We start from the raw sequence: 12,649 nt of genomic DNA on the forward strand, positions 1-12,649 counted from the left end.
TGCATTTGTTATGAAAAAAAAATGAAAAGAAAACTCACTAGTATAACTTCTTGGCTTTTAGAAAATAGTAAGTTTGAAATTTAGGACGTATCTTTTACTGTAACCTGATTATATAGCTTTTTAGTATATTTTATTACTTTGGAAAATATGATAGAATGAGGTAGTCTTTAGATGAATTTAAAAAAAAACACAACAAATTGTAGTCTGGGGTGCCTGGGTGGCTCAGTCGGTTGAGCGTCCAGCTTCGGCTCAGGTCATGATCTCGCAGTTTGTGAGTTCGAACCCCGCGTCGGGCTCTGTGCTGACGGCTCAGAGCCTGGAGCCTGTTTCAGATTCTGTGTCTTCCTCTCTCTCTGCTCCTCCCCTGCTCGTGCTCTGTCTCTCTCTCTCCCTCTCTCTCAAAATTAAACATTAAAATTTAAACAAATTGTCTAAAAGTTGTTTTTTTTTTATTTTTAATTATTTTTGAGAGAGAAAGAGAGAGAGACAGAGTGTGAGCAGGGGAAGGACAGAGAGATAGGGAGACAGGCTCCAGGTTCTGAGCTGTCAGCACAGAGCCCAACGTGGGGCTTGGATTCATGGATGGCAAGTTCATGACCTGAGCCAAAGTTGGACGCTTAACCAACTGAGCCATCTAGACGTCCCTAAAAGTTTTTCTTAACGTATTTGTAACTCAGAACTCATTGTCCCTCACAAACCATGTTGATAGGAGTCTTGAGGTTTTCACAGCAGCCTATTAATTCTGTTTACCTATAATTTACCTGAACTGTAATACCACTAATACCCAACCTAACCCCCATCTAAATTATATTTCTAAGGGGAATTGTGGATGGATTCTAATTTTTTCTATACCAGGACAGGGCTCTGTCTCCCACACCTGTAACCAGAGAGTGGGCTCAGGGCTTCCTTCAGCCTCTTTTTACCATTGGGGAAGAGAGAGGTTTCCACTTTGTTCCAGATGGTTACTGAACGTACTGTCTTACAGCTTTCTCCTTCCCCTTGTAGTTCTGTGCCTAGGGCAAGCCCTTTTAAGGTTCTCTGTGGATTTATACTCCCAGATTTGCAAGAAAGGCAGAAAAGGCTCATTCCACATCTCCCACTATACCCCCCCAGTGCCCACCTCTCCCACCCCGAAACCAGCCATTATATAGATCAGAGATTCTCAAGTGTTTATATCTCCTCTATGGGGTACAGAAAATGATTAATATAACATGCTACTTTCATGAAATGTTTGTTTAATCCATCATTGTCTTGCCAGCTCTACCTCCAAAATATATTCTGAGTCTGTACATGTTTCACCTATTACCATTACTAAATCCTAGTGGCTAGGACCCAGTCAAAGCCAATGTCATTTTTTGCCTGGAACATTGCAGAAGCCACCTAACTTCATTTCCATTCTGGCCCTCTTACAATCTGTTCTCCAGATAGCTTAGCTTGTTTTAAAATAAATCAGGTCATATCATTTCCCAGCTTAAAATGATCCAGTTGCTTCTCATTCTCTGGAATGATACACTGATCCTTTACCATGACCTACAAGGACCTGACACAGTAGTCTGGCCCCTCCCTCCTTCCCTCCCCTTGTCCTCATTTTGTATCCTGCTCCCCAGTGTATACTACGTTCTGGCCACACTTCTTCAAACCATCTTTGGGCCCCTGAACTAGCTGTGACTTTTTACAAGCATTCTTCCCTCATGGCTGACTCCTCTCACTTGGAGAATCCTTTCCTGACCCTACCCAGGGCAAGTAGCCAGACCAGCTCACTGACACTCTGCTTTATTTTCTTCCCAACCCTTATAACCCTAGTTTTATTTACCTGTTTTCTTGGTTATTTTTGTCTCCTGTATTAGAATTTAAATTCCATTGTTCACTGTTTTTTTTAATGTCTATGTATTTTGAGAGAGAGAGAGAGAAAGTGTGTGTGTACATGTGTGAGTGAGAGGATGGCCAAGGAAAGAGGAAGAGAGAGAATCTCAAGCAGGCTCTGCACTGTCAGTACAGAGCCCAACTCGGGGCTTGATCCCACAAACTGTGAGATTATGACCTGAGCTGAAACCAAGAGTCAGATGCTCAACCAACTGAGCCACCCAGGCACCCCTCCATTGTTTGCTTTTATAACTCAAGCATCTAGAAAGTGCCTGGCACGTAAGAGGCACTCAAGAAATTTTTAATGAATGGGTGAATGAAGACTTTCCATTGCCATATCCCCCTTTTTCATTAATTAGCAAATTCATACACAGTGGTACGAGAACCTAGTAGTGGGGAAGGTTGGGTCCAATTGGCACCATCCAGGAAAACCGTATGAAGGTAGGAGTAGGAAGATGGAAATAGGAGGGTGAAGATAGCCTAGCAGCCAGCAAGAAGGTACAAACACTGGGGCTGACTGGTCGTGTCAGGTAGCTAATTGTGCAGCTGTGCCTCTTGCATAATTTCTGGAGTCCATCTGTCAGCAAGTTTGAAGCTAATATATGGATACTACCAGCGACATATTTTATACTGTGATATATTTTATAATGTATATATTATGTTTATACTAATTTTCATATAGGAAAATTGGTATATCTAGTAAATGCTCATTCCAGAAAGATAGGATTTTATTATATGTAAGAATCCCTCTTAGTTGATAACCTGTGCGGTTAATTAAAATATTCAGGGGCTCCTGGATGGCTCAGTCAGTTAAACGTCCAACTTCAGCTCAGGTCATGATCTCACTGTTTGTGGGTTCAACCCCATGTCGGCTCTGTGCTGACATCTCAGAGCCTGGAACCTGCTTCGGATTCTATGACTCCCTCTCCGCCCCTCCCCTGCTCGCTCGCTCTCTCTCTCTCTCTGTCTCTCTCTCTCGATAAATAAACGTCAAAAAAATTTTTAAAAATTCAGTTAGGAGCACCTGCGTGGCTCAGTTGGTTAAGCGTCCGACTCTTGATTTCAGCTCAGGATCATGATCTCGTGGTTTGTGAGTTTGAGCCCCACTGCTTGGGATTCTCTCTCTCTCTCCCCTTCTCTCTGCCTCTCTCCCACGCATGTGCATATGCTCTTAAAAGAAATAAACTTTATAAAAAAATTCAATTAAAGTAGAAAATGATTAAAAATGATTCATCTACTCCTTGTTTTATTTTACCTTAAAGCATATAAACTTATGTTTTCACTAATCTTTTCATCTAAGACAGGTGTCAGATAACTTTTTCTGTAGAGGAAGGGCCAGATAATAAATATTGTTGATTTTTGCAAGCTATAAATTTTCTGCTGCAACTACCCTATTCTGCCATTATAGTGGGAAAACAGCCCTGGATGATATGTAAATGAAGGGGCATGGCCAATGTGTTGAATGTAGGAGTTTTTCTTGCATAAACCACCCATAATGCAAAGTCTACCAGTTACTAGTTTGTTTGTTTGTTTTTTTTTTAAAGTTGACTTTTATTTTATTATTTTTTTTAATATTTATTTATTTTTGAGACAGAGAGAGACAGAGCATGAATGGGGAGGGTCAGAGAGAGAGGGAGTCACAGAATCCGAAGCAGGCTCCAGGATCCGAGCTGTCAACCCAGAGCCCGACGCGGGGCTCGAACTCACGGACCATGAGATCATGACCTGAGCCGAAGTCGGACGCTTAACCGACTGAGCCACCCAGGCGCCCCACTAGTTTGTTTCTTTAAAGTGAAATGAGGGGTGCCTGGCTGGCTCAGTCAGTAGAGCATGCAATTCTTGATCTCAGGATTGTGGATTCGAGCCCCATGTTGGGTGTAGAGATTACTTTAAATGAATGATAAAGTGAAATGAGAACTTAGATGCTCATCAAACAGTCTTAGGGCAGACTCTTGCTGAATTTGTATGACTTTCCCTGCTTCTTTGAAGTAGGCCTTTGCAGACATCTCTTGAGTCTTTCCCCAGCATTCAGCTTAGGTTTTTACAGAAACAGCTCTTCTCTGTTGGCAGTCATATTTCATTGGTATTTATGTAATGGATATTAATTTATGTAATTACACTAGTAAGTAAAACTTGCATAGATGCATCTGGTAACAATCAAAACTGAGTCTTGAAGCTGGTGAGAGCCCAAGCGCATAGTCACTGTGGAGCAGTGGCTGTGAATACTCAGCGTACTGTGGGTACCATGAATCCAGCAAGTCAGTTAGGTACAGATGGTTGAGAAGGCTTCTACTGTATTTGCTTTGCAAAGGTGTTTTGTTTTTTGTTTTTCTTTTTCTAGAGAACTTATAGAAATGCTGGCAATTTCAAGAAACCAAAAGTTGTTGCCGCCTGATGAGGAAAACCAGGTAAGTGGCTTCTTTTTAAATTACAAACAAGAAATCCCCATCATTTACTGCAGTTTTCCTACTTACATTTACTTTGTTTGAAAATAGGAAGATTGAATTCTATTAAATTATTAATTACAACTTTTAAATTGATACTTTCTTTGAATCTCTTATATAAGGTCATACTGCTTAAGATGCAAATAGTTGTCTAAGGGTGAATAGTATTTTCTCTTATAGTTGTAGTTACACATTTATTCATTTTTGTCTTTTGAATTAACCATCAAAGGCTTGTTAAATGGACATTACAACAATATTTGGAATAAAGAAAGTTAATGCTCCCATAAACCTTTTATTATAGGCTTGTCCCCCTAATGCATCTTGAAAATGAATAGAAATAAAAGAGCATACAACTATTAATAGAAGTTATTTTGTAGATGTTAAGTTTATAAGTAGTTTTTATTTTCTTTATTCCTTTCTGTGCTTTGTAATCTTCTACAGTGAGATTGATTTTCTGACCCAGAAACTTTTTAAAGAAGAGGGTAAATGTCACTTTGTGTTTTTTTGCCATAATTAAAAAAAAATTTTTAAGAGGAAACAGATAGGAAGAATTAGCCTATTTAATGATGTGAGACAGGAGAAATCTCTAATAGATCTTTTCTTTTTACTTTCCACCCCTTCATCATTTTAATTTTATCATATGTTTTGAGGGCAGAGAAATTTGGTTGATTGTCAATAGTGAAGTATCAGAAAACTGTTTTCTTCAAGGATTAATGCCCTCAGGAAGAGAGGGGGGAATTAGATAAAGCTACAGGTAGTGTAAGTTGGTAATTTTAGGGATATTAAAGTTGTTCTTTGTATATTGCTTATTTTGTTTTTAGAAAAAGCTTATAGAGAAATATGGTAATAAAAGAATGCTAGTCTCAGATACTTTATTCATAAATACCTGTGAAGCCAAATAAGAATTACAAAATAAGCAAAATGAAATATAAGTTCTAACTTTACTTCCTAGGCAATTATATGCTTGCTATGAGCCAGGCACACAGATGATTCAGTAGGTCATAACTAACACCTGTCTTATCAGCACTAATATTTCTTACACTTTTTAAAAACTAACAGTTCTGTCCTTAAAAATAACAGTACCTTGTCATATAAGGTTGTTGTGAGGATGTATTATACTGCATTCTTAAGTACACATAGGGAGAGCTTAGTAATGGTGGGTAGTTATCATCACCACTCTGGAACAGAATTAAACGTTATACTTAGTACTGTGAATTTTCATTGAAACTGTTAAATATTAGTGTGATGTGCCCATTTGAAAATTTTCTAGCCTCCATTTTATTTGAATATTCGTATTTTCATGTATGTAGAATTTTACTTAGAAGGGACATTAATGGTCTTTATAACCTCCTGTGTTATAAAAGAGCTTGAGTTCCAGAGTGGATAAGTGAACTAGAGGTTGATGGATGAATAGAACTAGAATCGAGGTCTGACTTCAGTTGAATAATTTTTCTCTACTCAACAATAAAATATCCAAAGAATCTTTACTGCTCTATGGTAGTATACAATATAGGGCAAAGTGTAAACTTCTTGAAACGTGTTGTGAAACAACAAGTTGGTTAATAACTTTTTAAATATACTTTTATAGAAGTGGAAACCCTGCTTTCTCTTGTGACTTGAGAAGAATAGGGACTGTAGGTATATTAAGTAGAATATACTACTTTTTATAGAAGAAACTATTATTCAAAGTAAATACTTTTAATACATGGACAGAAGATATAGCTCAGTCTTTTGTCTGAGTCCTATAAAAATGAGAAGAACTTCATATCGAAAGGAACTTGAAGAGGCAGGTCTATACTTTTTACTCTTTAACAAATTCTTGTTAACAGTTTTAAAATTGATTCTGAATTTTGATAGCCATTTCCTTTCTTGAAGTATTATTCCGCACTTTGCACAGTTAAGTAAGGGTATTTAGGTAAGATTGCATCTTAATTCTGTAGTGGGGTAGTGATGATGATAGCTAGCCTTTATTGGGCTCTTCCTGTGTGTACTTTACATGCATTATATCATAAATCCTCACAATAACCTTATGTGATAAGGTGCTGTTACTATATCCCTGGTAAACGAAAGACTAGAGATTTGGACCCAGACTTTCTGTTTTATGCTTTTTAACCTTCATAGGTCAAAGGTTGTATCTGCATACCACCTATTTACTATTTTTGGAAATTGCTCTTTTTTAACCATCTTCATTGTAAAGCAATACTATGAATGAAATCACAGGTTTAGTGTGAGTTTTATATATATGTATGTTTTAAGTTTATTTTTTATTTGCGAGTGTGTGTGTGTGGAGGAGGGGAAGAGAGAGAGGGAGAGAATCCCAAGCAGGCTGATGGAGGGTTCAATCTCACAAACCGTGAGATCTTGACCTGAGCCGAAATCAAAAGTCATACACTTAACCAACTGAGCCAACCGGGTGCCCCATTTCTCTGTACATTTTTACAAACTTTAAGTTGCAAAAATTTTCTGTCTTAGCAACTTTCAAGTATACAATGTAATATCGTTAACTATAGTCACCATTTCTGTACATTGCATCCCAGAACTTACTTGTCTTATGAGCGTAAGTTTGTACCTTTTGATCATCTTCACCCATTTTACCCACCCCCACCCGTGGCAACCACCAATCTGATTTCTTTTTCTGAGTTTGTCTCTTGTAGATTCCGCATATAAATGAGATCGTGCAGTATTTGTCTTTCTCTTGCTGACTTTTTTCACTTAATATAATGGCTTCAAGGTCTATCCTTATTGTCACAAATGATAAGATTTCCTTCTTTTTTATGGCTGAATAGTATTTCTCTATCTGTGTGTACATACCACACATTTTCTACTAATTTGAAGGGATACATGCCCCTGGTGTTTACAGCAGCATTATCAACAATAGCCAAATTCTGGAAAAAGCCCAAATGTCCATCAGTTGATGAATGGGTAAAGAAGACAGACACACACACACACACACACACACACACACACTGGAATATTACTCAGCCATAAAAAAGGAATGAGGGTCGGTTAAGCATCCTACTTTAGCTCAGGTCATAATCTCACAGTTCATGGGTTCGAGCCCCAAGGGGTGCTCAGAGCCTGGAGCCTGCTTTGGATTCTGTGTCTCCTTCTCTCAGTCCTTCCCCCACTCACACTATCTCTGTCAAAAAATGAATAAATGTTTTTTAAAAATTTTTTTAAAAAGGGGGGGGAATGAAATCTTGCCATTTGTAATGACATGGATGGAGCTGGAGAGTATTATGCTATGGAAAAATAAGTCAGAGAAAGACAATTACCACGTAATTTCACTCAGATGGAATTTAAGACATAAAACAAACAATCATAGGGAAGAAAAAAGAGGAAAACCAAGAAACAGACTCTTAGCTTTGGAGAGCAAACTGATGGTTACCAGAGGAGTGGTTGTTAAGGGAGTGGGGATTAAGGAGGGCACTTGTGATGAGCACCAGACATTGTATGTGAAGGTTGAATCACTGTATTGTACACCTGAAACTAATATTACAGTGTATGTTAACTAGCTGGAACTTAAATAAAAACTTACATACAACATGTCCTTTATCCATTCATATATTGATGGATAGTTAGTTTGCTTTCTATTTTGGCTATTGTAAATAATGCTGCAGTGAATATAGGAGTGCAGATATCTTTTTGAGATAATAATTTCATTTTCTTCAGGTAAGTAACCAGAAGTAGAATTGCTGGATCATCTGGTAGTTCTCTTTTAACTCTTTAAGTAATAGCTTCTATACTGTTTCCCACAGTGGGTTTCCCACCACTAGTGCATGAAGGTTCCATTTTCTCCACCTCCTCACCAACATTTGGTATCTTTTTTTTTTTTTTTTTTTTTTTTTTTTTATTACAACTGTTGTAACTGGTATGAGGTGATATCCAGTTGTGGTTTTGATTTGCATTTCCCTGGTAATTAGTGATGTTGAGCACCTTTTCATGTACCTTTGTTCATTTGTATGTCTTTAGAAAAAGGTCTATTCATTTCCTTTGCACTTTTTTAAAAATTTAAATTTTTTTAAAAATTCACATCCAAATTAGTTAGCATATAGTGCAACAGTGACTTCAAGAATGGATAGATTCCTTAATGCCCCTTACCCATTTAGCCCATCCCCCCTCCCACAACCCTTCCCATAACCCTCTGTTCTCCATATTAAAGAGTCTTATGTTTTGTCCCCCTCCTTGTTTTTATATTTTTGCTTCCCTTGTGTTCATCTGTTCTGTGTCTTAAAGTCCTCATAGGAGGGAAGTCATATAATATTTGTCTTTTTCTGACTAATTTCGCTTAGCATAATACCCTCTGGTTCCATCCACATAGTTGCAAATGACGAGATTTCATTCTTTTTGATTGCCGAGTAATAACTCCATTGTATACGTATACCACATCGTCTGTATCCGTTCATCCGTCAATGGACATTTGGGCTCTTTCCATACTTTGGCCATTGTTAATAGTGCTGCCATAAACATTGGGGTGCGTGTGCCCCCTCGAAACAGCATACCTGTATTCCTTGGATAAATACCTAGTAGTGCAATTGCTGGGTTGTAGGGTAGTTCTATTTTTAATTTTTTGAGGAACCTCCATAGTGTTTTCCAGAGTGGCTTGCATCAGTTTTCCTTTGCTCATTTTTTAAATCAGGCTGTTTATTTTGTATTTTTAAGGATACACAAAAATTTTATCTTTCCTGGGAAGTGAATAAACCTCATTTTGGCATATTGGTAGTTCTTATTTGCATGAAAGAATAGCATATAATGAGAAAAAGTAAAAAGTCTTGATAATCTTCTTTCCAAAATAATCAGAGGTAGGCTATTTTTATTCTTAACATTGATTAGAATAATACTTTGGAGGTGTTAACATTTTATAGCCTAGCCAATTTACATGTAGACTCTTTGTTTCATTGGAATGTCACTTTTCAATATTCTGTTGTCTGCTTTAATCAATATCTGATAGGTCCTGGAGTTGTTAATTCACAGAGATGGGGAATTTCAAGAACTGATGAAATTGGCACTTAATCAGGGAAAAATCCATCATGAAATGCAAGTTTTAGAAAAGGAAGTAGAGAAGAGAGACAGTGATATTCAACAACTACAAAAACAGCTAAAGGAAGCAGAGCAAATATTGGTAAGTTCATAGAAGAGGAGGTAAAAAAAAAAAAAAAGATATTGTTTAATTTATTTCTGAAAAATAAATCTGTTTTAAAGTATTTTGAATTGGCAGAAAACTTAAGTTCCTAAGTGTAAAAATGAGAACTTGACAGTTTGAATGAAAGGCCATTGTCATCCCTTTTTAACTTAATGTTTTAAGGTAGTCTGCATTACTTTTGAACCATATTTTCATCATTTAAAGATTTCACAGTGTTGAATTAATAGAACTAATGGAATTGAATTGAATTAATAGAAGTTGTACTTTTATCCTGTCCTGATAGAAGTTTTAAGTTGTTAGTAATCTAAATCTTTACTTCAACTTTAAAAATATTTTGAAATCAGTAGAAATATGTACCAATTTTATAAATTGATTAAAACTGACTTCATTAACTTATTTCATCCTCCATTCTAAACTAGGTGGATTTGGGCATATGTCCAGGACTCTAGTTCTTGGCTACTATTTCAAAAAAGCAATTTCTTTGCTCATATTTATCCGGTTATTTCACGAAATACTAACTAATGTAATTGTTATATGGTGATATTACAGAAACAGCTGAGTTTGATTCTCATATGGACCAGACACTGCTGGAATCCTTATCCCTGATGAATCTTCAAAATGTGTCCAAATGGGCTCCAATAAATAGAAACCTGAATGGTTCAGGGTAAATTAACCATTCCTGCTGAAAAAATGACCCCAAGTAAATGCTTTAAAAAAAAAAAACAAAAAAAACAAAAACATAGTAAAATCTATTTTCCATTAGGAAAGTAATAGTTGCTTATCAAAAGATATTCAGAGAATACAGAAAAGTAGAAAGAGGAGGGAAAAAATGCTGTCAGTCCCTCTGTGCTGTTATTCATAGTTTTTTGCCTTTCATTTCAGTCTCAGGTGTATTATTTTATTTTTTTTAATTTCCCAGTAGGCTTATAATTGTTTTTTAAATCAAAGTATAGTTGATACACAATGTTACTTTAGTTTCAGGTGTACAACATAGTTTTTTTTTCCCCCTCAGAGGAATTCATTTTGTATCTTGTAACTAGTAGGATACCAACTGGTGTTCTATTACCATTTATTAAAACTGAGGGATTTTTCGTATATTGTATCCATTTTGTTTAGTTTTCCAACTTACTGTTACAAAATAATACTTTGATGAATATCATTGCAAAAAAACTTTGTTTTTCTTCTGCATTTCAGATTATATTCTTTAGATTTCCAAAAATATAATTATGGAGTTAAATAGAGTTAACACAAGGACCATAAAAAGACTGAATTTTATGATTTAGGTAATAGCAACTGACATTGAGCACTTGTGCATCAAGCCTTGTGCTTGCTTGCACTTTAAATGTTTTAACTCACTCTTCTTAATAATTATGCGAGGTTAGTACCATTCCATTTTACAGATGAAGAAACTGAGATTTTAAATTGATAACTACTTTGCCCAGGGAGAGTGAAAAGTAGGGAGATGGAACTTAAACCTAATTCTCTCTGTCTCCATACTCCTAACCACTGTGTTACAGTTGAAGATGCATATACATACTAGCTTAACTTCATTTTACCCTTTCATATATCTTTCCAGTGGGAGTGGGGGGTGGTTGTGGGTGTTTTCATTATAGTAGTTATTAAGCTTAGAGATAGTGGTAATGTATAAATGAATAAGATCATCAATCCAAGAATGTATCTTACAAACTAAAAAAACATTTTGATATTTTATCCTTGAACCCGAATGCTCTTGGGGTGGTATGTGGTCAGAATCTCTTCTGCATGTTTGTGATAGAATTTGTGAATGGAGACTGATTCATGAACATATATTATTTCTTTCATTAACTGATACAAATGATACCCACGTATTTGAGAACATTACAGATAAATTGTGGGGATTTCTAAATTTTGCATGTTGTTCATATGGAATTAATGATTTTGTGAATTAAGCCAAAAACTGTTTGATATAGTTAAGAATAAACCGTATTTCTTTTTTTAATGTTCAAATTAGGCAACAGCTGTTTACCAAGCAAAAGAAAAACTCAAATCAATAGAAAAAGCAAGAAAAGGTTAGTACAGTGGGAAACACTGAATGACTTTCTGAAAAATCCAAGTTTTTGTTTGAAGAAGCAGATGAGAGTGTTAACTGGTAATCATTTGCTGCTTTTGAAATGGTTCCAGTAAATTTTTATTGTAAAGTGCTAGGCTATAGCACTGAGCTATGTATTACTGAGGAGACATCACACCTTTCTCAGGTTATAAGAAGCAGTAGCATATGGCAAGTTACGGCCTTGTATCCAAATGCACAGTAATGACAATGAGTGTATAAAGTTGTTGGGAGAAGGGAAAAGAACTGTAATCTGGAAGCAAGTGGGATTTGAGATCTTGGAAAAGATGGATCTTGCAAAAGTGAAAGAGAATGTGCAGTGGACAAATGGAGCAGGACTAGAGTGTCATGAAGTCAGAACTACATGTGGCTTTGGGGTGAGTGCACATTTAATGGTGCAGAAGCCCAGCAGACCTTCTTTTCCTGTCCTGCTCCTCTCCTTAAAAGACTTCCATTTTGGATTTTTTAGTTTGTGTACTAAAAGTAGAGTTACAATGAAAATTTGGTTACTTTTGTTTTAAAAAAAAATTTTTTTTAATGTTTATTTTTGAAGGAGAGAGAGACAGTGTGTGAGTCAGGGTGTGGGGGGTTGCAGAGAGAGAGGGAGACACAGAATCCAAAGCAGCCTCCAGGCTCTGAGCTGTCAGCACAGAGCCCAACGCAGGGCTTGAACCCACAAACCGTGAGATCGTGACCTGAGCCGAAATCAGACTCTCAGCCAACTGAGCTCAACCAACCAAGGTGCCCCAAACTTCGGTTACTTTAATGGTTTCGTAGATGATTTACCTTTAGTCACCTCAGAGTTGTCTAACTTTCTTCTTCTTTTCCTGTTTCAGATAACTACTGCTAATGTTTGGTGTGTGTCCACTTTTTTTTTTTTTTTTAAAGATGTTTAATACAGATAGAATGGGAACAATACAAGTATATATGTACATATATTCTAAAACAAAAACCAGGTCATGCTATACATATTATTTAGTGGCTTACCTTTTTTAATCTAATGAATGTATTGTGGATTTGTTTCTACTTAGATCTACTTATATCCTTAGTGGCACAGTAAGCCAACAATTAAGTGATATAGCGTGAACTGCTGTTCTAATTTAATAGCTTTGT

The 12,649-nt window shown here is 36.4% G+C and overlaps 1 protein-coding gene across 3 annotated transcripts in view; it reads left to right on the forward strand.

The window, feature by feature from the left end:
- MED4 (mediator complex subunit 4) overlaps positions 1 to 12,649 on the forward strand; it is a 47,049-nt gene that overhangs the window by 29,845 nt on the left and 4,555 nt on the right. For all 3 annotated transcript variants that reach the window (XM_042917094.1, XM_042916934.1, XM_042917018.1), the window contains 3 exons: positions 4,205 to 4,271; positions 9,259 to 9,429; positions 11,441 to 11,498. In XM_042917094.1, the coding sequence (XP_042773028.1) occupies positions 4,205 to 4,271; positions 9,259 to 9,429; positions 11,441 to 11,498 (296 nt within the window). The remainder of the gene's footprint in view (positions 1 to 4,204; positions 4,272 to 9,258; positions 9,430 to 11,440; positions 11,499 to 12,649) is intronic.

Source organism: Panthera leo, chromosome A1 (genome assembly GCF_018350215.1).
Source record: "Panthera leo isolate Ple1 chromosome A1, P.leo_Ple1_pat1.1, whole genome shotgun sequence".
In the NCBI taxonomy this organism is placed as follows: Eukaryota; Metazoa; Chordata; class Mammalia; order Carnivora; family Felidae; genus Panthera; species Panthera leo.